Genomic DNA, 24,955 nt, shown 5'->3' with positions numbered 1-24,955 from the left:
GTTGATATTCTAGGAATATATAAAAGAATATATCACAGTTTGTAGACTTTGCCATCTGGTGGCTGCTGAGTAGGATGTTCCCTGTTTTGCAAGTTTAGGTTTTATATTTAAAAGTGTGTTGAGTGTAGATGCTGTAATTTATACTGAATCTGATACTTAGATGTGGTCCCCAGACTTAAGGAGGTTCTCTTTTGGTTTTCACGATGCTCTGAAGGGATTGTGACCTTGAGGAGGTGAAGACGGAGGAACTAAGGCCCAGGGAGATGAATAGTCTTGAGCAGAGGTGCTGTGGAACCACAGATGGGCTCTGAGTTGCAGCTGAAGTGCCTCCTTCCCATTCATCTGTGCTGGGTTAATAGATACCATTTCTGGCTCCAACTCAGATGCTGAATCAGGGTCCCTTGTGTAAAACCTGCTACCAGTCCCAAGAACTAGAGCGTCTGTGTGACAAAGGCAAAAAATTTCCACAGCCCAGCATTGCCTGGGCAGATCTGCCATGTAAATGCCCATGGGCAGTCTGTGGGATGGGGTCTGGCTCAGGCTGCCTATGCTAAGGGGAAGAACAGATAGGAACTTGAGCTCAGGGTGACTGCATGGTTTGCGTTCCAGAGCCTGGTGGTGATGGTAGACCTAAAGGATGTTGAGAAGTGCAATGAAAGTCTTCCCAGTGGGGGCAGTGGTCCAGATCAGGGCCTGCTCATGGCGGTACGTTTCTGGAAGTGACATGGAACCAACTAGGAGCCCTGTTTGATCCTGCGGGAATTTGTAGTCTACAAAGAATTCTCACCCTTGACAGAAAATGCGCTTTCCACTCCATCTCTTCCTGGAGATTTTGAAAGCCCCTCTTTGCCTCTGTGGGAAGTTGATGCCTCCTGCCAACCCTGAGACCCTGGCAGTTCATAGCTATGCTAGAGAAGGCTTGGAGTCTAATGCTCCTATCTCCCTCCTCATCTTTTTAGGAAAAGTTCCAGTTCCTCTGTACCCTGAGATTCCCTGTCCTTCTCAGAAGCCCTAGGGCAGGATCATCTCTTGGTGGAGGGAACAGCAAAGCATTGTGGGGACCACAGATTCAGGGCAGATGTCCTTGTTTTGACCACTTTTGTCCCTGCTCCCCTGCCCACCCATCCTCTTCCATGGTGGAATTCCTGATGTTCTTGGCTGCTCCCACTGGCCATCTTTATGCGAAGGGCCCTGGCTGGCATTAGGCATGCTGGGGGAGGGGAGAGTATCCTTGGAGCTATTTTCCTGGATGTCACCGTGTTTTGAAATGTTTGCAGGCACCATCATGTGTTATGGGCAGACGGGAGCTGGCAAGACATACACCATGACGGGGGCAACTGAGAATTACAAGCACCGGGGGATCCTCCCTCGTGCCCTGCAGCAGGTAGAGAGTGGGCCCAAGGGTGGGATGCCACACAGGTTCCCTCTCTCTGCCATAGATGTTACTGACCCCAGGCCAGCTACTAGAGACAGGGGGGACCAGGCCTCAAAGGAGTTGCAGTGGGTACTGGTACTGGAGAAAACATACACAGGGCTCTGGAGTCAGTAGACTCAGGGGCCTCAGGAAACCAGGAGGTTGGGTGTCAGACTCTGACCCATACCCGCACTGAGCCTGTTTCCTCATTTGGGAAGGAGGGAGTCAGGCATGCTAATCAGCCTCTTGCTGCTCCAATGGTCTGTGATCCTGTAATTAAGGATTTGGAGGTCCTAATCGTTCTCCTTCCTGGTTTTAATGAGGGGCATATGGACCCTTGCAGAGCTTCCTTACTGGCCTACTCTGGCTTTTTTTTCACCACCACAGACCCTGAAAGATCAAAAGCAAAAAGCAGGGCATGACCTGAGCTTTCAGGACTGTGTCAGCCCTGGGGGTCTCAATAGCATAACTGAAGATAGGACAGAAGGGCCTTCCTTTGGGCCCCACTAGCCTGGGTTCTGTAAGAACCCTCTGGTTGGAGGTAGGAGGCAAAAGACTTTCCCCGAAAACATCTTGGTGGCTTTACAGCCCTGTCCTATAACACTTTTGCAGCCCGGTCCTATAAGAAGTGTAGACATTCCTCTAGTATGTGAACCATCCATGTTCCTGTTTTTGGAGCAATATCCTTAATATCCCACTGTCAAAGCTTTAGTATCTCAGCATCTTAGACTTTAGTAATCTAGCCCAATGCCTCTAATAGAAATATACTGTAAGTCACATGCAAATTTGAGTTTTCCAGTAACCACATTTAAAAAAGTAAAAATAAACAGATTAAATTAATTGTAATGATATATTTTATTTAACTAAATATATTTAAAATATTTCTGCATGTAATCAATATAAACTTATTGAGATAGTTTACATTCTTTTTCTCATACTAAGTCTTTGAAATCCAGTACATATTTTATACTTGGAGCACATTTCAGTTTAGGCATAAATATGATCAGAAATGCTTGATCTGTATTTAGATTTCATAAAATGTTGAAAAAGTAGATTTACATACCCAAGTTGTTCCAGACATACTTAAAGTTTACCAATAACTGAATTGCATCAGTTTTTAAATCTAAATGTGGCCGGGCGTGGTGGCTCAAGCCTGTAATCCCAGCACTTTGGGAGGCCGAGACGGGTGGATCACGAGGTCAGGAGATCGAGACCATCCTGGCTAAAACGGTGAAACCCCATCTCTACTAAAAAATACAAAAAACTAGCCGGGCGAGGTGGCGGGCGCCTGTAGTCCCAGCTACTTGGGAGGCTGAGGCAGGAGAATGGCGTGAACCCGGGAGGCGGAGCTTGCAGTGAGCCGAGATCCGGCCACTGCACTCCAGCCTGGGCGACAGAGCGAGACTCCGTCTCAAAAAAAAAAAAAAAAAAAAAAAAAATCTAAATGTAATTAAAATGACATAAAATTTAAAATTCAGTTCATTTGTACTAGCCACATTTTAGGTACTCAGCAGCCATCTGTAACTTATGTCTACCATTTTGAACAGCACAGGTGTAAATTCTTAGAGGAAGGCAGGACCTCAGGAATTATCCCTTCCTTGATAAGCACTGGGGAGGGAATTGGGAGTTGAGAAGGCTAAGTTCTGGCTTTACTTCTACCCTTACTAGCTGAGTGACCATAGACAAATTATTTTATTTATTTATTTATTTTTTTTTTTGAGATGGAGTCTCTGTCACCCAGGCTGGAATGCAGTGGCACGATCTCAGCTCACTGCAAGCTCCGTGTCCTAGGTTCAAAAGATTCTCCTGCCTCAGCCTCCTGAGTAGCGGGGACTACAGGCGCACACCACCATGCCCAGCTAACTTTTATAATTTTGGTAGAGACGGGGTTTCACCATGTTGGCCAGGATGGTCTTGATCTCCTGACCTTGTGATCTGCCCACCTCCACCTCCTAAAGTGCTGGGCTTACAGGCCGCACCCGGCCGACAAATAATTTTATTTCATGGTGCCTTCCACAAATAGATATTGCCCCTGCACTGCCTCAATCACAGAGATTTATAAGCGGATGGAATTAAATAGATTCGAAAGAGGCACATAAATGATGAGACTCTATAAAATAAGAAATCCTCACTCCAGAGTCCTTTCCACTCATTATGCTTCTACTTCTTGAGATGGTTCAAGTGTTAGCCAATCTGATGTCAAGCCTCAAAAAACTATAGGATGATACTAAATATCACCCAATTCCTTTAGGACAAGAATAATTCTGTATGTCTTGATGTTCCCTTCTGAGGTAAGAAGCACCCCTTATGCTAGTTGACTGTTGGAGTTCTACTCTTGTCTGTCATCTAGGTTTTTAGGATGATCGAAGAACGCCCCACACATGCCATCACTGTGCGTGTTTCCTACTTGGAAATCTATAATGAGAGCCTGTTTGATCTCCTGTCCACTCTGCCCTATGTTGGACCGTCAGTCACACCAATGACCATCGTAGAAAACCCTCAAGGAGTCTTCATTAAGGGCTTGTCAGTTCACCTCACAAGTCAGGAGGAGGATGCATTCAGCCTCCTTTTTGAGGTGAGATAATAAAACCTGAGAGTTCCTTTCCTTGTCTCCCTCCCTCCCACACTCCTTCTCAGCTTTTCTTTTTCTTTTTTTTTTTTTTTTGAGACGGAGTCTTGCTGTGTCACCCAGGCTGGAGTGCAATGGCCAGATCTCGGCTCACTGCAAGCTCCGCCTCCCGGGTTCACGCCATTCTCCTGCCTCAGCCTCCCGAGTAGCTGGGACTACAGGCACCCGCCACCTCGCCCGGCTAGTTTTTTTTTGTATTTTTTAGTAGAGACGGGGTTTCACCGTGTTAGCCAGGATGGTCTCGATCTCCTGACCTCGTGATCCGCCTGTCTCGGCCTCCCAAAGTGCTGGGATTACAGGCTTGAGCCACCGCGCCCGGCCCTCAGCTTTTCTTTTTCTTTGTTCTTTTTCTTTTTCCTTTTTTGAGACAGGATCTTGGTTTGTCTCCGAGTCTGGAGTATACTGGCATGAACATGGCTCACTGCAGCCTCGACCTCCTGGACTCAAGAGATCCTCCTGCCTGAGCCTCCCAAGTAGCTGGGACCACAGGCGCATGCTACCATGCCCACTTAATTTTTTTTTTTTTTTTTTTGTAGAGACAAGGTCTTGCCATGTTGCCCAGGCTAGTCTTGAACTCCTGGGCTCAAGCGATCTTCCCGCCTCAGCCTCTTGAAGTGCAGGGATTACAGGCAAGCTACTGTGTCCAGCTAGTTTTTTACTTACTTTGATTATCAGAATGGAAATTAACATATGCACATTTAGCATGTTCAGACAGTGCTGAAAAAAATATATAGGAACAAAAAAGAATTTTATTTCCTCTTCCTTTCCTGTTACATAAATAAAAAGACAAAGAAAAAAATGATTCATGCATAATATGTTTTTTACATAAGGCAACAGTAATGTATATTTTAGCTCATTTCCTTCCAGTCTTTTTTCCTGTGCAGTTTTTTCTTTACATAGTTGAAATGATTCTTATGTCCCTTTTTTCGGTTAATGTTAAATTATGAGCTCTTGTATGGAAAAAAATAAGGCCGGGTGTGGTGGCTGATTCCTGTAATGCTAGCACTTTGGGAGGCTGAGGTGGGTGGATCACCTGCAATCAGGAGTTTGAGACCAGCCTGGCCAACATAGTGAAACCCCATCTCTACTAAAAATACAAAAAATTAGCTGGGTGTGGTGGCGGGTGCCTGTAATCCCAGCTACTAGGGAGGCTGAGGCAGGAGAATCACTTGAACTCGGGAGACGTAGGTGCAGTGAGCCAAGATCGTACCATTGCACTCCAGCCTGGGCAACAGAGCAAGACTCAGTCTCAAAAAAATAAAATAAAATAAAAGCTTTTAGAAACCAGTCAAATGCACTGCTACAGTGGCTCACGCCTGTAATTCCAGCACTTTGGGAGGCCAAGACGAGTGGATCACTTGAGCTCATGGGTTTGAGACCAGCCTGGGCAACACAGTGAAACCCCATCTCTACCAAAAATACAAAAATTAGTCAGGCATGGTGGCGCATGCCTGTGGTCCCAGCTGCTTGGGAGGCTGAGGTGGGAGGATCACTTGAGCCCAGGAGGTAGAGGATTCAGTAAACCGAGATCATGCCACTGCACTCCAGCCTGGGTAATAGAGCAACACTCTGTCTCAAAAACAAGAAATCAGTCAAGTGTATGTTATTCTTTTAGAAGTCATATAGGCTAGGAACTCTTTATTTTTTTATGCGAGTTCTTGCTATATTGCCCAAGCAATGGGCACCTGTGCAATGGCTACTCACAGGCATGATCATAGCGCCTTCTCACGGCATAGCTACTTACTTCCTCAACGTCAATAGCGGGATCTTTTTTAAAGGCTGGGAGCGGTGTCTCACGCCTGTAATCCCAGCACTTTGGGAGGCCAAGGCAGGTGGATCACAAGGTCAGTAGATAGAGACCATCCTGGCTAACATGGTTAAACCCCGTCTGTACTAAAAATACAAAAAATTAGCCGGGTGTGTTGGTGGGCACCTGTAGTTCCAGCTACTTAGAAGGCTGAGGCAGGAGAATGGCGTGAACCTGGGAGGCGGAGCTTGCAGTGAGCCTAGATCACACCACTGCACTCCAGCCTGGGGGACAGAGTGAGACCCCGTCTCAAAGAAAAGAAAAAAAAAAAAAAAAAAAAGGAGGTCAGAAAGGCAGGGCAAGGCTGGGCGTGGTGTTTCACGCCTGTAATCCCAGAACTTTGGGAGGCCGGGGCAGGCAGATCACTGGAAGTCAGAAGTTCAAGACCAGCCTGGCCAACATAGTGAAACCCCCTCTCTATTAAAAATACAAAAAAAAAGAAAAAAGAAAAAACAAAAAAAAAGAAAGACAAGGCAAGAGGGTACTTCAGACGGGGGACTGAAGCATAAAGGTGAATGACCTGGTGTGGTGGCTCATGCCTGTAATCTTAGTACTTTGGGAGACTGAGGCAGGAGGATTGCTTGAGCTCAGGAGTTTGAGACCAGCCTGGGCAACACGGCGAAACCCTGTCTCTACAAAAAAAATACAAAAAATTAGCCTGGCATGGTGGCCTGTACCTGTGGTTTTAGCTACTTGGGAGGCTGAGGTAGGAGGATCACTTGAGCCCGGGAGGCAGAAGTTGCAGTGAGCCAACATCATGCCACTGCACTTTAGCCTGGGCAACAGGGTGAGAATGATCTCAAAAAAAAAAAAAAAAAAAAGATGAAGTGACCCCTTATATTCTTGGTGAGTGTCACTGGATTTGTAGAACAGGCCTGACCACAGACTATATAGCCTCACTGCTATAAGCTATAGAGGTCTGGCCACAGGGGTCTGCTAGGCTTGCTCCACAGCCTCAGGCCTTCCCTCTTCAGCAGGTGTTCTCCTCTCCCCAGGGGGCTGTCCCCCACCCTCACTTTGGGGCTTGTTCATAGCATTTCTCATCAGCATTTAAGGAGACATCAGTCTATCTCTCAAAGACCTTTTTCTCCAAGAACAGCCATTTCCACCACATTCCATTTTAAGTATATTCTGGTCATAAGGCCTCCTCCTGTAAATTAGAGGTAAGGGCCTACTGTCCCTTTAAAAATACAAATTACTAGGTCAGGCACAGTGGCTCATGCCTGTAATCCCAGCACTTTAGCAGGCCGAGGTGGGCAGATCTCTTGAACTCATGAGTTCCGGACTAGCCTGGGCACATGGTGAAACCATGTCTCTACAAAAAATACAGAACTTAGCCAGGTGTGGTAGTGCACGCTTGTAGTCCCAGCTACTCAGGAAGCCGAGGTGGGAGGATGGCTTGGGCCCGGGAGGCAGAGGTTGTAGTGAACCGAGATCGTGCCACCACACTCTAGTATGGGTGACAGACTGAGACGCTCTCTCAAAAAAATAAATAAATAAATAAAAAGGAGAACACAAAATAAATAAATAAAAATATAAATTATTATTATTATTTTTTTTTTTTAATTTTTTTTTTTTGAGACGGAGTCTTGCTCTGTCGCCCAGGCTGGAGTGCAGTGGCCGGATCTCAGCTCACTGCAAGCTCTGCCTTCTGGGTTTACACCATTCTCCTGCCTCAGCCTCCCGAGTAGCTGGGACTACAGGCGCCCGCCACCTCACCCGGCTAGTTTTTTGTATTTTTTTTTAGTAGAGATGGGGTTTCACCGTTTTAGCCAGGATGGTCTCGATCTCCTGACCTCGTGATCCGCCCGTCTCGGCCTCCCAAAGTGCTGGGATTACAGGCTTGAGCCACCGCGCCCGGCCATAAATTATTATTTTTTAAAGTAATACAAGCTTACTAAAAAAAAACCACAAAACTGTATAAAAAAGAAAAAATAACCTATAAATCCCAACCCAGAAGCAATTATTATTAACATCTTAGTAGCAGAATTCTGCTTATTTCTTCTATGAATGCTTTTGCATTCCTTAGATCGTGCTATAATATGCTATAATATGATTTTGAATTCTACATTTCTGTTTTTTTTTGTTTGTTTTTTTAGACAGACTCTGTCGCCCAGGCTTGTGTGCGGTGGCGTGATCTCGGCTCACTGCAAGCTCCGCCTCCTGGGTTCACGCCATTCTCCCACCTCAGCCTCCAGAGTAGCTGGAACTACAGGCACCTGCCACCATGCCCAGCTAATTTTTTGTATTTTTAGTAGAGATGGGGTTTCACCATGTTAGCCAGGATGGTCTCGATCTCCTGACCTCGTGATCCGCCCACCTCGGCCTCCCAAAGTACTGGGATTACAGGCATGAGCCACTGCGCCCAGCCCCATTTCTCTGTTATTAAAAACTATGTGTTAGCATTTTCCTGGCTGCCCAATATTCCATTATACACATAGATCATTCCCAAATTGTTGGACATGCAGGTTGATTCTGATTCAATATTCATAGATATTTTTAAGGCTCTTGATTTTTATTGTCACTTTGCTTTTCAGAAAGCTATACCAATTCACACGTCCCCAGCAGCGGGTGAAAGTATAGATGTGGACTCCAATTGGACTCCCTTTCTATTAGTTTATAATAGACGTTTGCCTGGAAGGCCCAGCTGATTGCAGTGATGTGTGACTACTTGTGTAGCTATTGGTATAATTGAAAAATGACACAAGTGCCTTGTCGTTTTTGTTTTTCAAAATGTTGCCTATGATTCCCTTCCTCTTCAGGGTGAGACCAACAGGATTATAGCCTCCCACACTATGAACAAAAACTCTTCTAGATCACACTGCATTTTCACCATCTACTTAGAGGTAGGTGCAAGCTCTTTGATCAGCCCAGGCGGGGCAGTCAGTTCCCATGGGGCCTGCTCAGTCAGAAACTTCTCCCTGTGACAGTCTAACTTCTGCTTGGATGTTTTGTAGGCCCATTCCCGGACCTTATCAGAGGAAAAGTACATCACTTCCAAAATTAACTTGGTGGATCTGGCAGGCTCAGAGAGGCTGGGGAAGTCTGGGGTAAGTGATGGGGGCTGGAGGTTGCTACTCAATAAGCCACAAGCCCTCTTTCTGGCATAGTGCCCGCACATCTGGGCCATGACTCATTGGATATTTGTGAACACAGTCCTGAGCTAGGCGAAGTAGGACGTGTGGGCTTGCTGGAGGGACAGGATTGGCAAAGAGGGAACAGCTATTACCTGGGGGCGGTTCCTATCTCAGAGGATTTTTGTAAACATTAAATGAGATAGTGCCCTCTACATTCTTAGCAAAGTGCCTGGCACTCAGTGCTCAGTAAATATTCTTTGCTGGTATAGCATTTCTCTGTGTGTGTTTTTGTTGTTGTTGTTTTGAGACATAGTCTCACTCTGGCTCCCAGGCTGGGGTACAGTAGCACAAACACAGCTCACTGCAGCCTTGACTTCCCAGGCTCAAATGATCCTCCCACTTCAGTCTCTCAAGTATCTGGGACCACAGGTATGCACCACCATGACCAGATAATTTTTAAATTTTCTTGTAGAGACGGGGTCTTGCTATGTTGCCAAGGCTGAACTTAAACTCCTGGGCTCAAGCGATCCTCCTGCTTTGGTCTCCCAAAGTGCTGGGATTACAAGTGTGAGCCACCACACCTGGCTTCTTTATGAATGAATATGAGTATTCGCATGAATATTTCAAATAAATATTTGTATGAGTGTATTAGCACGAGTATTAACAAGAGTATTCAGATGAGCATTTGTATGTGCATTCATGAGTGTTTGTGTGAATATTCACGGGATTCTTTGCTCAAATATCTAGACGAGTATTTCAGTACATATTCATACTAATGTGAATCTTTGAGTGAATGTCCATATGAATATTCATGTAAGCATTCACATTCTCACGAGCATTCACATGAGTGTTCAAATGAGTATTTCTGAGTTTTGGTATTACCATTATTAGCCCAAGATGGAATACAGTCACATGACACTGCGGGAAGACTCTGGTTCTGGGAAGGAGGCGCTGGCCTGACCACAGACTTACAGCGTTTCTCCAGACCAGGAAGGCTGCTGTTCTTAGTGGGGCAGCTGCTTGATTCCATCCAAAGTGGAACTGACCTTTGCTTTCTAGTCTGAGGGCCGAGTCCTGAAGGAAGCCACCTACATCAACAAATCGCTGTCATTCCTGGAGCAGGCCATCATTGCCCTCGGGGACCAGAAGCGGGACCACATCCCCTTTCGGCAGTGCAAGCTCACCCACGCTCTGAAGGACTCGTTAGGTGAGGGGGTACAATTGCTGCCCAGGGAGGAGGGTCTGTGTCTTTGGGGAGGGACAGGTTTGGCACATCTGCCAGTGGCGGTAATAGAATTGCTCCCTCCTGGTGGCATGGATTCACCTGCAGCACATTCACAGTGACTTCAGACACCTGGAAAGGCAGAATCAAGCACTGTGCCCAGAACACACCATGCTATTCACTCCTCGGAACCTTCCTTAGGCTTTTTACCTGTACTAGGAATACCTTCTCTTTTCCCCTTGTCTTGAGGGAACAGCTGGCAGAATCCTTCACAGCCTGAAGACTTGGGGCGAGGGCCTCTCTCCGATGGTGTCTTCCTTCCCCGGCAGCCTCCTAGACAGAGCAGCGGGGGCTGTGTCTCATCATCCTTATGGCCCTAGGCCTTTGTGTTAAGCCTGACAACACAGTCACTAGTGTCTGATTGTTAACTGAGTGCCACCCTGAGCAAAGCTCCGACTCATACCTCCCTCTGCTGTCCCTGCCCCTCCCTGCCCTGTATCATCTCTCCTCTGCTGTTTTCTCCTGGATCCTCTTTCAGGTACATGTGGTGGCCTGTCTTTCTCTCTTCCCCTTACCTCCAAGCCTCACAGATGTATGTGTCCTCTCTGACCCTGTCTCAGTTCAGGCTGCTATAAGAAAATACCATAAGCTAAGTGGCTTAAACAACAGGCATTTATTTCACATAGTTCTGGAGACTGGAAGGTTCAAGATTCAAGTGCCAGCAGATTCAGTGCCTAGTGAGGGCCCTGCTCCTGGCTTGCAGATGGCCACCTTCTTGCGTATCCTCACATGGAAAGAAAGAGAGGGCTCTGGTCTCTTTCCTTATAAGGACACTAACCCCATCGTGGGGGCCCCACCCTCTGACTTCAACTAAACCAAATTACCTCCCCCTCCCCAAGTCCTCACATCCAGATACCATCACACAGGGGTTATGACTTCAACGTATGAATTTTGTAAGGACAAAAACATTCAGTCTTGACCAGGTGCAGTGGCTCACACCTGTAATCCCAGCATTTTGGGAGGCTGAGGCAGGAGGATCGCTTGAGGCCAGGAGTTCAAGACCAGCCTGGGCAACATAGCAAGACCTTGTCTCTAAAAACAAAAAAAATGGCCGGGCGCGGTGGCTCAAGCCTGTAATCCCAGCACTTTGGGAGGCCGAGACGGGCGGATCACGAGGTCAGGAGATCGAGACCATCCTGGCTAACACAGTGAAACCCCGTCTCTACTAAAAAATACAAAAAACTAGCCGGGTGAGGTGGCGGGCGCCTGTAGTCCCAGCTACTTGGGCGGCTGAGGCAGGAGAATGGCGTGAACCTGGGAGGCGGAGCTTGCAGTGAGCTGAGATCCGGCCACTGCACTCCAGCCTGGGCGGCAGAGCGAGACTCCGTCTCAAAAAAAAAAAAAAAAAAAAAAAAAAAAACAAAAAAAAAAACAAAAAAAATTAGCCAGGTGTGGTGGTGTGCACCTGTGGTCCCAGCTGCTTGGGAGGCTGAGGCAAGAGGATTGCTTCAGCCCAGGAGATTGAGGCTGCAGTGAGCTGTAATCGTGTCACTGCACTACAGCCTGGGTGACATGGTGAGGCCCTGTTTCAAAAAACCAAACAAAAAACATTCAGTGTGTAACAGACCCCATCAACTCCTTTGAGCAGAAAAAACACATGGTTCACAGCCCTTCTGTGGCTTGCTTTCTGCAGGGGGAAACTGCAATATGGTCCTCGTGACAAACATCTATGGAGAAGCTGCCCAGTTAGAAGAAACGGTATGTAAACAGTCAATGAAACCAGGTCGGAATCCCCCCCATGGGTGCCAGGGCAGGGTAAGGCTGCAGGCTGGCTAAGCTGGCACAGTGACCATAGACATTGTCAAGAGTGGAAGGATCCAGGGGTGAGTCTGAGCCACAGTTGCTGAGGGGGCCCAGAGCCAGAATCCACACACCAAGCACTAAACTGTGTGGAGGAAGAGGGCCAGCCAGCAGGCGGGCTCGGCATGGGGGACTGCATGAGGAGGGAGACTGAGAGCCAGCTTTGTGAAGACAAGGACCATGTTTCCTGGGGTGCTGCTCCTGGAATTGGGATCAAGAAAGATCATTGATCACTTGTTCTTTATAATCGGGCATGTTTAAACATCTTGAAAACCCCACAGGGTTCCAGGCTGTGGTTATAAGGCCAGTATGAGCAGATGGTATTAAGCACCTGCCACGTGCACCATGGTAAGGAGGCGTAACCTGGTAGAAATTAGTCATAAATGGCCTTGGGCCTCAGCATCCTCAACCCAGAAAGAGAGAGAAGCCATGGTCCTAAGTAATGTGAGTCCCAGAAGGAGGAGACCTTCAGAGGAGGCCAGGATGGGGGTGATGGGGAACTTTTCCTAAAGCTAGAGTAGGGAAAGGTGGGCACTGAACTGGCTGGGGTTAAAGGCTTGGTGGTAGGATAAGTGGAGGTATTCCTGGCAGAGGTAATAGTGGGACTGAAGATGTGACCCACACCAGGAACATCTGTCTGCTGCGGGGGTGGGGGCTCTCAGCAAGAAGAATAAAAGAAATCACAGGGGCTGAATGGGCCCTGGTGGCCCAGCTGAGGCCTTGGCTATTCTCCTACAGGTGGCTGCAGCTGTCACAGGGAGGGCTGTGGCCAGAGGTGGGATTAGTCAGGGAGATTATCCAAGCGGCAGGACACAGGTGGCCTGGGGAAGGGAGAAGCCTGTGAGAATTAGAGGCAGGAATAAAGGTCCAGCTCAGTGACACAGGTGAGTCCACACAGCTGAGCACCTCCAGCCTGGGACTTTCTCAACCTTCCTCTGAAGTGCCACTCATCATACATAAGACAGATTAGGGGCCGGGCACGGTGGCTCACGCCTGTAATCCCAGCACTTTAGGAGGCTGAAGCAGGTGGATCACCTGAGGTCAGGAGTTCGAGACCAGCCTGACCAACATGGTGAAACCTTATCTCTACTAAAAATACAAAAATTAACCGGGCATGGTGGTGCACGCCTGTGGTCCTAGCTACTCGGGAGGCTGAGGCAGGAGAATTGCTTGAACCTGGGAGGCAGAGGTTGTAGTGAGCCGAGATCGTGCCACTGTACTCCAGCCTTGGTGACAGAGCGAGATGTCTCAAAAAAAACAAACAAAAAAAAAACCCACAAGAGACAGGTTAGAAAAGCTATCATTAGACATTTTATTTTTCAAGTGTGGATGTTTAAGGCAAACTTCAGTCACCTGGATAATCTACTTAGGTGAAACAGGTTATTTCCAAAGATGCTTCAGGGCAAGACATGCCTGCAGGGTCTCCCAGCTGTGTGCATTAGGGACTGTCCCAGCTTCCAAGGAGAATGCTCCTGTCGTACATCCAGCACCCTGGGACTTGGGAGGTAGGGGAGGAGAGCTCCAGCTGACGTGCAGGCAGCATCCCCAGAGGAAGGCTTCTGGAACTTCTTGGTCTCATGGCATAAAAAGCATGGTTGAGGCCAGGCATGATGGCTCATGCCTATAATCCCAGCACTTTGGGAGGCTGAGGTGGGCAGATCACTCCTTGAGGTAAGGAGTTTGAGACCAGCCTGGCCAACATGGTGAAACCCTGTCTCTACTAAAAATACAAAAATTAGCAGGGCATGGTGGTGGGCGCCTGTAATCCCAGTTACTTGGGAGGCTGAGACAGGAGAATCGCTTGAACCCTGGAGGCAGAGGTTGTAGTGAGCAGAGATTGGGCCACTGAACTCCAACGTGGGTGACAGAGCAAGACTCCATCTCAAAAGGAAAAACAAACAAACAAACAAAATACATGGTTGAACCCTAAGAAGAGCCATAAGAAATAGGCTTCCTGGCTGCCTTGTTAAGAAAGATGCCCTCCAAGACAGTAGAAGCTCCCTGTCTCCCTTTATCCCCACCTCCTGTGATGGTTACAGCTCAGGAAACAACTCTCCTAGTACCCGCCGTCTCCGGGGGCTTGTGCCCATATACCACTTGGGTTCTCTGCCCAGGACCGAACCCAGAGCCCAGAGGAGCTGTTGGAGGAGTCTCAGGGGTTTGGGAGAAAGGTATATTGGGCATATGAAAGCTAATGATTGTCTTTTCCAAATATGTTAAAACTTGAAAACTGTTCTCATCATGGATTGTGTTGCTTTACGCAGTGACATTGTACATGTGTGCGTGAGTAACCACAGGGATGGGACATGGCCATACTTGCTGCTATACTTGGAGCAGGAGAGTCTGACTTGGTCCTGCACAGAAGCAACACCACCTGTAATGACAGAGACGTCTTCCTGAGGGCTTGCTGTGAACCAGCTCTGTACAGAGCGCATTATACACCTTAGCGAGGCAGCTCTCCCTTCACCTTACAGAGAAGTTGTGAGATCTGTCGGTGGTCACGCAGCGGGTCAGTGGCTGAGCTCTGAGCCACCAGAGTAGATGCCCAAGGAAGAGCCCTTTCAGTCTTTCCTCTGGGCCACTTAGGGGTCAGCCACTCCTAGCCTACTTCCTCATTTCAGGATCATTCATTGAAATACGAGATAGCCCAGCATGGCCTGAGGCTAGAATCTCTGGGCCTGCCTCCTGAGGCCCCTGGCTGTTTGTCACTGCCAGGGAGGAGCCCTCCATCCCTGAGCTAACATCCGAGCAGTGAGGCATGGGATCTGGACCTGCTCCCATAGCTGCCCCAAAGGCCTCCAGCCATAATTATCCTTGGCTGGCTACCCCTCCAGAGAGACTCTGCTGGGACCCTGCAGGCATCATTCACTCTTAGTGTCTTGGGCCCGAGAGTCCATTTTGGAGCATGCTTCTATGCAGATATTTATCTTTCCTAGTGGTCTCATTTTACCTATTTTGCAAATATCTCTATTCACAAGCAATGGGCCAAAGACATAGAGGCCAGTCAGCACACACACACATTTTAGACCTCTGCTGAGTTGAATTTTTAGCCTCATTACTGAATAGCAAAGGTTAATGAGCATTCTAATGCCTCCCTCCTTTCAGGTTCGACATTTACCACACACCTACCACTTGCTGGCCTTACCTGAGAAACTGATTCCCCAGGCCTATGATTCCTCAAGGCCCTTCTCAGTTCCACTGCCAGTACCACTGAGTCTCCTCCCAGAGCGCCCTGTCATTGTCTCAGTCCACCTGAGATGTTGACCTGGCTCTCGCCTCCCTCACACTTGGGGCCTACTGTTCCTCCATCAGGATGCCCTTATGCCTTCCCCATCACCTGGCAAACTACTCTTCTGACCCCTCCCAGGCCCCACCCAGTCTTTAGGATGGGTTTCCTATCGGTCCTGCTCCCAGCCGTGAAGAGCACAGACTTGGGAGCTGGAGTGCCTGAGTTGAATTCCTGTGTGGCCACAGACCAGCTCTGTGGCCGTGAGTGGGTGACTTGACCTCCCTGTGTTTCAGTGTCCTCATCTATAAAACTGGGTTGATGATGCATCTACTTTATAGGAAGTTGTGAAGATTAAATGAGCAACCATGCCTCTACACTTAGAACAGAGCCCAGCCACAGCAAGCGCCGTGGGAGGGTTGGCCCTATCGTAACTTGGCATGAGCTTACCTACTCATTATCTGCCCCTTCTCTCACAGAATGAAGGGCTGAGCAAGCTGAGGCCACTCTGGGAAGTCCAGGCCCCAAATGTTGGATGCAGGGTTAGACATGATAGCCATAAGCCTTGCGGAAGGGAGGCTGAGAGAGCCCAGTACCCCTCCTGTCCTGACATGGCCTCGTGGCTCGGCAGCAGAGAGGTCCCTGAGGGAAGTATATACAGAGGATGAGGCTGGTAGGGGCCTATCCCTGTGCCGGCAGTGAAGCCTTTCAGCTCAAACCTGTGGAGACTCCCTGTGGATGGTGGGGAGGACACTTGGCTGAGGCTGGTGGGCAGAGTCCAGGCTTCATTAACAGATTGGTCATGCCCCAGAGCAGCATTTCTCAGCATGTGTGGCTGGAGGCCCCTGCCTCCAAATGCAGCAGAACTACCCATTCCCACCCACACTGCTGAGTCATTCATCAGGGGGCCTGAGCATCTGCCCTCTGGGGAGTGGCTCAGGGGAGTCTTCACAGGGTAAAGTTTGAGCAGATGCTGCTCAGGGGCTAGACCTGCACTGGCTACTACGGCAGCCACTGGCCACATGTAGCTATGGAGCACTCAGATGTGGCTAGTCCCGACTGACATGTTATGCAAGTGTAAAATGCACACCAGATTTCAAAGACCCAGCAACAAAAAAAGAAGTGTATCAATCCATTCTCACACCTGAGACTGGGTACTTTATAAAGAAAAGAGGTTTAATTGGCTCATGGTTCCACAGGCTGTACAGGAAGCATGGCAGCATCTGCTTTGGGGGTGGCCTCGGGGAGCTTTTACTCATGGCGGAAGGCAAAGCAGGAGAAGACGTCTTGCATGACAGGAGCAGGAGGAAGAAAGTGAGGGGCAGGGAGGTGCCACACGTTGAAATGACCAGATCTCATAAGAACTCACTCACTACCCTGAGAACACCACCAAAGGGGAAGTCTGCCCCCATGATCCAATCACCTCCCACCAGGCTCCACCTCCAGCATTGGGGATTGTATTTCAACATGAGATTTGGCTGGGGACACAGATCCAAACCATATCAGATGGTAAAATATTTCAATAATTTTAAAATGTTGATTACATGTTGAAATTATAACATTTTGGGACCAGGTACAGTGGCTCACACCTGTAGCCCCAGCTACTCAGGAGGCTGAGGTGGGAGGATTGCCTGAACCCAGAAGGTTGAGGCTGCAGTGAGCTAACATTGTGCCACTGCACTCCAACCTGGATGACAGAGCAACACCCTGTCTCAAAAGAACAAAACAAAACAAACAAAACCCCACAAACAAATCATAATATTTTTGATATCTTGGGTTAAAATTTAAATAAAACATATTAAAATTATTTGCACCTGCTTCTTTTTAACTTTTCTTATATGGTACTAGAAAATATAAAATTACATGTATGGCTTACATTTGTAGTTTGCATTTGTATCTCTGTTGGACATGGCTGATCTAGACCCTGAAAATTGCATGAAGGAGGGGAAACACTGTGGTTTGTGGAAGGGGCAGAGACGTTTCGTGTGAAGGAAAACCAGGAGGGCTCAGGAAGGAAGCTGGTTTTCAGCTGAGTCTTGGAGAGAGAGTGGAACGTAGGAAGGCAGACAGCATAGGAGGACAGAAAAGGGTACTCCAGGCAGGGGTCACCTGAGCAGAGGCCTACAGGTAGAAGAGAGTCAGGTTTGTGTAAGAAATAGACCAGTGTGCATCCTCATAGTTTGCCTGACGAGGACCAGGCTGCTGGATGTGCCCTCTGTCACCTTCCTGCTCTTCTCATGGGGACCTCATACCCAAGGACCCTTTTGGCCAATGTCCTCTGGGGGAAGGGAACAAACATGGGTTGACAAGGGAGCCTATGGAGCCAGGAAAGGGCAGGCAAGGTCTCTGAGAAGGCCGGTCTCTTGGGGTCTCACTTTAGTAGCGAGCCATCTGACGTCTACCTGCTTTGTTTTTCAGCTGTCTTCGCTGAGATTTGCCAGCAGGATGAAGCTAGTCACCACTGAGCCTGCCATCAATGAAAAGTATGATGCTGAGGTACATCAGGGGTTGTGGGCAGGTGTCCCACTGTGGGGAAAGTGTGTGGGTTTGCTACTTGGGTCACACAGGCGAGGCTTCCCTTCCTGCCTCAACCAAAGATCACCATGCAGCCCTGGGTCAGCCCCTTTCCACTCCTGGACTGGCCAGAGTCTTCAGAGTCCCTGGAGACCCTTAGGGGCTGTCATGGGGTGAAAGGGCTAGGTCAGGCCACCAACAATTCACATGTGAGGCTTCAGGAACTCTGGGTGCTCTAGGCTTCTACATGAGATTTCCTTAGAGCTAAGGGCTAAAGTGGTGCGGACCATCTTTCAGAATCACCTGGCTGTGTCACTACAGAATCTCTTTCCTCCCAGAAAACAGAGCTGGCCAATCAGAGGGAGTGCTCAGCATCACCATTAACAAGGGAAATACAAATTAAAACCTCAGTGGAATTCTACCCTCAAATTAGCAAAAAATAGAATGTTTTTGGCAACACAAAATGATGATGAGAATGTGGAGAAATGGAAACTCTTGTCCACTTCTGGTCAAAGTGTAATTGATACAACCACTTTGGGGAGCATTCTGGCAACATCTGGTGTAGTAAAAACACATTTATTGTTAATCTGGCTTTCCTCTAAGATACTTATGGAATCATAGCTCATGGAGAAAGGAGCATTTGTAAGCCCTAAGCTCAACAAACCAGTTAAACGTTTCAGATTCTAAATCCTGAAGGAAAATGACAGTCCCTGTGGCTCTGTAGAACTAGCCCATGGTTTGGAGATTGGGGAGGGAGTGGAGCTTAGAGCAGCGGTTCTCAAATGTGACAAGGCATCAGAGTCACCTGATTGATGCTGAACCACAGGTCACTAGATCCATTCCCAGAGTTTCTGATTCTGCGGGTCTAGGGTGGGGCCTGAAGATTCCCTTTTTTTTTCTTTCCTTTTGAAAAAATTTTCGTCTTAAGGTCAGCTTCTATTCCATTTCTAGTAAGTTCTTTAGGCCCTTTTATGACACCGATGCCTCCTCTCTTGGGGCCACACTTTGAGAACCACTGGCATCCTAGTTAAGGCCATGGCGACTGGATTGGGCTCTCCTGGGTTTAGCACCCTGCTCTTTCCTCCACTAGCTGTATATAGCCTCAGCAAAATACCTACACTTTTTTTTTTTTTTTTTTTGAGACAGTCTCCCTATGTCACCCAGGCTGGAGTGCAGTGGCACAATCTCGGCTCACTGCAACCTCTACCTCCCAGGTTCAAGCCATTCTCTTGCCTCAGCCTCCCGAGTAGCTGGGACTACAGGCGCATACCACCACACTGAGCTAATTTTTGTATTTTTAGTAGAGACAGGGTTTCACCATGTTGGCCAGGCTGGTCTCAAACTCCTGACCTCAGATGATCTGCCTACCTCAGCCTCCCAGAGTGCCGGGATTACAGGAGTGAGCCACCACACCTGGCCAAAATAGCTGCACTTTCTAAGGCTCAGTTTCTTCATTTGTAAGTTGGGTACATAACACAATCCATGCTCAAAGAGATCTTGTGAAGAATGAGATAATGTGTAGAAACCTCTTAGCATAGTGCTGTCAGGGGGTAAATATTCAATAAATGTTGACTAGCACTCCTCTCCCTTCTGCAGAGCAGCAGTATTGCTTCTAGGTATATATAGTCTAGAGACATTCTCACATGTGTGAGAGACTATAGAAGTCACTATTAAAACAAGCACTGTGAGCACCATTCTTCTATAGAGTCTACAAGTCTCTTTATAGACTTATTGTAATAATGATTAAATAGTGACTCTTTATAGTACTTAACTATAATAGCAAAAAAATTAGAAACATAATCAATATCCTTTAACAGGGGAGTAGCTAAATGAGTTGTGGGGTGAGGGAGCCAGAGCTAGAGCTACCTGAATGGATAAATCTCAAGTGAGAAAAAACCTAGATGCCTGAAGTGGCCCAAATGATAGTCTCTATTATTTACACCACATATAAAAACATGCGGAGAGATGCTGATATCATTAATGGATATATGTGTGTGCAGTAAAAGAAAAAATGCATGGGAGTGAAAAAAACAGACCGAGGCCAGAGGTTCCTTTTGGGATGGGAGGGGAGTGGATTTGGAGCATGGTATACAGAAGCTTCACATTTATCTGAAATGTTTTACTTCTTAAAAAAGCATGGCTCGTGCCTGTAATCCCAGCACTTTGGGAGGCTGAGGCAGGCGGATCACTTGAGGCCAGGAGTGCAAGACCAACCTGGACAACATGGAGAAACCCCATCTCTGCTAAAATATATAAAAATTAGCTGGGTGTAGTGGTGCATGCCTGTATTCCTAGCTACTTGGGAGGCTGAGGCACAACAATCGCTTGTGCCTGGGAGGCAGTGGTTGCAATGAATGGAGATCATGCCACTGCATTTCCAGCCTGGGCAATAGAGGGAGAATCTGTCTAAACAAACAAACAAACCAAAAAACCACCCTTGAAGCCAATATGACAGCATGCCATTGAAGTCACATTTTGGGGCAGTTTGCCCAGGTTTTATGGCATTATTTTGTATGCTTTTCTGCTTTTCGGTATTCTTGAAGATTTTCTTAGCTTTTTGTTTTTGTTTTGTTTTAGATGGAGTCTAGCTCTGTCTCCCAGGCTGGAGTGCAGTGGCACAATCTCGGCTCACTGCAACCTCCACCTCCCAGGTTCAAGCAATTCTCCTGCCTCAGCCTCCTAAGTAGCTGGGATTACAGGCACCTGCCACCACCCCCAGCTAATTTATGTATTTTTAGTAGAGACAGGGTTTCATTGTGTTGGTTAGGCTGGTGTTGAACCCCTGACCTCGTGATCCTCTGGCCTCAGCCTCCCAAAGTGCTGGGATTGCAAGCATGAGCCAACATGCTCGGCCTTCTTATCTTTCCTTATTTGGCGTTCCCTTAGCTTAGGATTATCAACATTGCTACCAGTGAACTTGGCTGGGTGAGTGTTGTACCTTTCTTGAAGGTTTTTCATGCCCCTGTTTTTTATTATCTTTTTTTAGATAGGGTCTTGCTTTGTCACCCAAGCTGGAGTGCAGTGGCACTGTCATGGCTCACTGCAGCCTCAACTGCCTGGGCTCAAGCAATTCTCCCACCTCAGCCTCCCAAGTAGCTGGGACCGGCAGGCCTGCACCACCACGCCTAATTTTTTTTTTTTTTTTCTGTAGTGATGGGGTCTCCCTATGTTGCCCAGGATGGTCTTGAGCTCCTGGGCTCAGGGGATCCTCTTAACCTCCCAAAGTGCTGGGATTACAGGTGTGAGCCACTGTGTCTGGTGAAGTTGGAGAATCATGCTTTTTCATGTCATTTCTGTTCCAAGATCTGCACTGTTGACCCTGGACAACTGAGTGAGTCTCTGTGCCATCCAGTGTGAATGTGGGTATAATCTTTCTGATAAGCATTCTTCTTTACAAACATGAGTTCTTGACAGAGACGTGGAAACATTATTTTGGTTACTGCCTTTCCTAGACCGTAGCCAGTATTCTCAGGTCATTTTCAGCACTGTCTTCTGTATTGACGCCTGTTTTCAAGAGGGTGGAATCGCGTCTTCAGAATTTCTTTGGCTGATGGGGCTGGCTATAAGGCAGAAGACTGGGTTCCTAATCCACCTCTGCCGCAAGCTCTCTGTGGCGAGTTGCTCAGACCCTCTCAACCTCAAGGTCGTCTTCTATGAACAAGGAAGTTGGCCTGATAACCTCCAGTGACCCTCCACTCTGCCAGTCAGTGATTCTGTGAAGGGATGTAAAGGGCTGTGAGGCTCAGGCATAAACAGCCAGCAGAGAGAAACTTAGTATACCCCACTCTGCCAAGAGAAGATACACCGGCAAGCTGCAGTGGGATGAAAATTGGAAAGCAGCCTGACCCAAGAGCTGCCCCACAGCCTGATGTGCAGCTTCAGCAGAATTCTCTGAATTATCCTCATTACATTTATAATGAAAATGCCTATTAGGAAACTTACATGAGTCTGTGCTGTTTCCAAGGCATTTTTTTTTTTCTATCTAAAAAAAGCCCTGTTTGTTGTTGTTGTTGTTTCTGAGACAGGGTCTCACTCTGTTGCCCAGGCTGGAGTGCAGTGGCGTGATCTCAGCTCACTGCAACCCCTATGCCCCAGGTTCAAGCAATTCTCCTGCCTCAGCCTTCTGAGTAGCTGGGGTTACAGTCATGTGCCACCGCGCCCAGCTATTTTTTATTTTTTATTTTTAGTAGAGACGGGGTTTCGCCATGTTGGCCGGGCTGGTCTTGAACTCCTGACCTCAAGTGATCTGCCCACCTTGGCCTCCTAAAGTGCTGGGATTACAGGCATGTGCCACTGCACCCGGCCTCCTATATCGCCTTCTGATTGGCCCAGACATGTAAGTTTGGCTCTGCTGTGCCTCGCTGAACAGAGTCATCGAGCTGGAGGCCCCTGATGGCTCAGTCAAACTTTCTATAGCTGGGCCATTATATATTTTCTAGAGCTGGGAGAAAGAGGGCATGTGGACAGGTGAGACTGGCCACCATATCTCTCCCATTGATCCCACAGGAAGTCCACACCTGAAGGAGACCTTCGTGGGGCTTCCCAGAGGGGCAGATCCAGCATCTGGACACTGGTCACATGCCTTGGGTCCCAGGCTTTGTACCTGAATTGCCACAGAGCCATCAGGATGCCAGGGGTTCTGTTGACCCTTGCTATATGAGAGCAGATGGGCCTCAGTGCCCAGGTGACCTGGTTGGATGAGGGCTAGAGTACAGCAGGCCTTTGGTGGGGCGGTGGACTGGTCACAGTTTTGGTTACCAGTCCCGGGATCCAGGTGTCAGGAGCTCCCTCCAGTGGCCCTTTTATGACAACTAAAGGAAGTTCTACTGTTCACAGCAAGGGTTCTCAGCTTGCAGTTCCTTGTGCCTCTTTTAGGGAAGACACTCAGCCAGTAAATATCAAATATAAAATGACTTAGTGATTCTTCTCGAAATGTATCATTTATTTTCTTACCTAAAATCTATGGAGTGCTTACTATGTGCCAGGTGCTTTTTAAAGCACTTGGGATACCTGATTGCGTGAACAGAAACACAAATCTCTGAGCCTGCAGTCTGATGGGAGTAGGGGAGATGCGTAATAATAATCACAATAAATAGGTAGGTTCTAAAGCTTCGCTATTTAATATAGTAACTGCTACTCAAATGTGGCTGTTTAAATTAATTAAAATTAGAATTACTTCTTCAGGCACCCTAGCCACATTTCAAGTGTTCAGTAGCTGTATGTGTCTCATCATTACCATACTGGGCAGCACAAATATGGACATTTCAATCATTGCAGAAAGTTCTATTGGACAACACTAATCTAGAGTATGTTAAAAGGCAAAACGTGCTATGAAAAAAAAATTAGAGATTTTTTTTTTTTTGAGATGTAGTCTCGCTCTGTCGCCCAGGCTGGAGTGCAGTGGCCGGATCTCAGCTCACTGCAAGCTCCGCCTCCCGGGTTCACGCCATTCTCCTGCCTCAGCCTCCGGAGTAGCTGGGACTACAGGCACCCGCCACCTCACCCGGCTAGTTTTTTGTATTTTTTTAGTAGAGACGGGGTTTCACCGTGTTAGCCAGGATGGTCTCGATCTCCTGACCTTGTGATCCGCCCGTCTCGGCCTCCCAAAGTGCTAGGATTACAGGCTTGAGCCACCACGCCTGACCAAAAATTAGAGATTTTTAAAGCATGTTGCAGGGGTGGAGAAGGAAGTACAATTATTTATTTATTTATTTATTTTGAGACAGAGACTCGCTCTATTGCTCAGACTGGAGTGCAATGGCATAGTCTCAGCTCACTGCAACCTCCACCTCCCTGCAACCTCCACCTCCCGGGTTCAAGCCATTCTCCTGCCTTAGCCTCTCTAGTAGTTGGGATTACAGGCACATGCCACCATGCTCAGCCAATTTTTGTAATTTTTGTAGAGACGAGATTTCATAAGGATGGTCTTGAACTCCTGACCTCAGATGATCCACCTGCCTCGGCCTCCCTAAGTACTAGGATTACAGGGCTGAGCCACCGCACCTGGCTGGAATTACAATTTTAAAGAGTAATTGTGGTGTACCTAATTTAGAAGCTTTTGAAAAAAGATTTTCAGAAGGTAAGTGAATGAGTCTTGGAAATACCTAGGAGAAGAAAATTCCAGGGCAGTGGACAGGCAATGCAGAGGCAGAAGCATACCAATTTGTGGAAGTGGTTGGAGTGCACCAGGGAAGAGAAGCAGAAAAGAGGTAATGGGGGCAGATCTCAAAAGCCTCATAGATCGCTGTGTTTTTCTGCAGAAATCTAAGGACATAAATATGAGTACAAAAATGTTCTTGCAGCATTGTTTGTAAGCAGCAAAAAATTAGAGGTGAGGCCAGTCACAGTGACTCACACTTGTAATCCCTGCACTTTGGGAGGCTGAGGAGGGCAGATCACCTGACGTCAAGAGTTCGAGACTAGCCTGGCCAACATGGCAAAACCCCGTCTCTACTAAAAATACAAAAATTAGCTAGGCGTGGTGGTGTATGCCTATAATCCCAGCTACTCGGGAGGCTGAGGCAGGAGAATCACATGAACCTGGGAGGCAGAGGTTGCAGTGAGCCGAGATCACGCCACTGTACTCCAGCCTGGGCAACAGAGCGAGACCCCATCTCAAAAAAAAATAAAAAATAAGAGGTGACATACATGATTATCATTGGGGAGTGGTGATATGTTCATGCAGTGGTTGGTGAGGATGAGGGTAAAAGGATGAGGGTTATAACCATGCATAGAAAGCATCCTGGAGGCCGGGCACGATGGCTCACACCTGTAAACCCAGCCTTTGGGAGTCCGAGGCGAGAGGATTGCCTGAGCCCACGAGTTTGAAACCAGCATGGGCAACATAGTGGGACCCCTGTCTCTACAAAAATTAGCTGGGTATGGCAGTGTGTACCTGTAGCATGACCTACTCAGGAGACTGAGGTGAGAGGATTGCTTGAGCCCAGGAGGTTGAGGCTGCAGTGACCCATGATGGTGACACTGCACTCCAGCCTGGAGGACAGAGCAAGAGCCTGTCTCTAAAAAGAAAGCATTCTGGTGCTGGGTATGGTGGCTCATGCCTGTAATCCCAGCACTGTGGGAGGCTGAGGTGGGCGGATCACCTGAGGTCCGGAGTTTGAGACCAACCTGGCCAACATAGTGAAACCATGTCTCTACTAAAATTATAAAAATTAGCTGGGTGTGGTGGTGGGCAACTGTAATCCC

General features: G+C 47.8%; 1 protein-coding gene across 24 annotated transcripts in view; it reads left to right on the top strand.

Annotated features, from left to right (window-relative positions):
* KIF9 (kinesin family member 9) overlaps positions 1-24,955 on the top strand; it is a 62,079-nt gene that overhangs the window by 7,831 nt on the left and 29,293 nt on the right. For 18 of the 24 annotated variants that reach the window (XR_012431086.1, XR_001488758.3, XR_012431087.1 and 15 more), the window contains 7 exons: positions 1,278-1,384; positions 3,765-3,989; positions 8,613-8,696; positions 8,808-8,900; positions 9,987-10,134; positions 11,843-11,907; positions 17,654-17,731. Coding sequence is in view for 20 of the 24 variants with exons in the window: in XM_065539435.2 (XP_065395507.1) it covers positions 1,278-1,384; positions 3,765-3,989; positions 8,613-8,696; positions 8,808-8,900; positions 9,987-10,134; positions 11,843-11,907; positions 17,654-17,731 (800 nt within the window). In the remaining 4 variants the exon portion in view is untranslated. The remainder of the gene's footprint in view (positions 1-1,277; positions 1,385-3,764; positions 3,990-8,612; positions 8,697-8,807; positions 8,901-9,986; positions 10,135-11,842; positions 11,908-17,653; positions 17,732-24,955) is intronic. The other 6 variants (XM_074031935.1, XM_065539443.2, XM_065539441.2 and 3 more) reach the window with 2 other exon arrangements.

The sequence above is a fragment of the Macaca fascicularis genome, chromosome 2, assembly GCF_037993035.2.
Source record: "Macaca fascicularis isolate 582-1 chromosome 2, T2T-MFA8v1.1".
Taxonomy (NCBI): Eukaryota; Metazoa; Chordata; class Mammalia; order Primates; family Cercopithecidae; genus Macaca; species Macaca fascicularis.
Note: the sequence above shows the minus strand (reverse complement) of the source record. Positions and strands in the feature narration are given on the sequence as shown.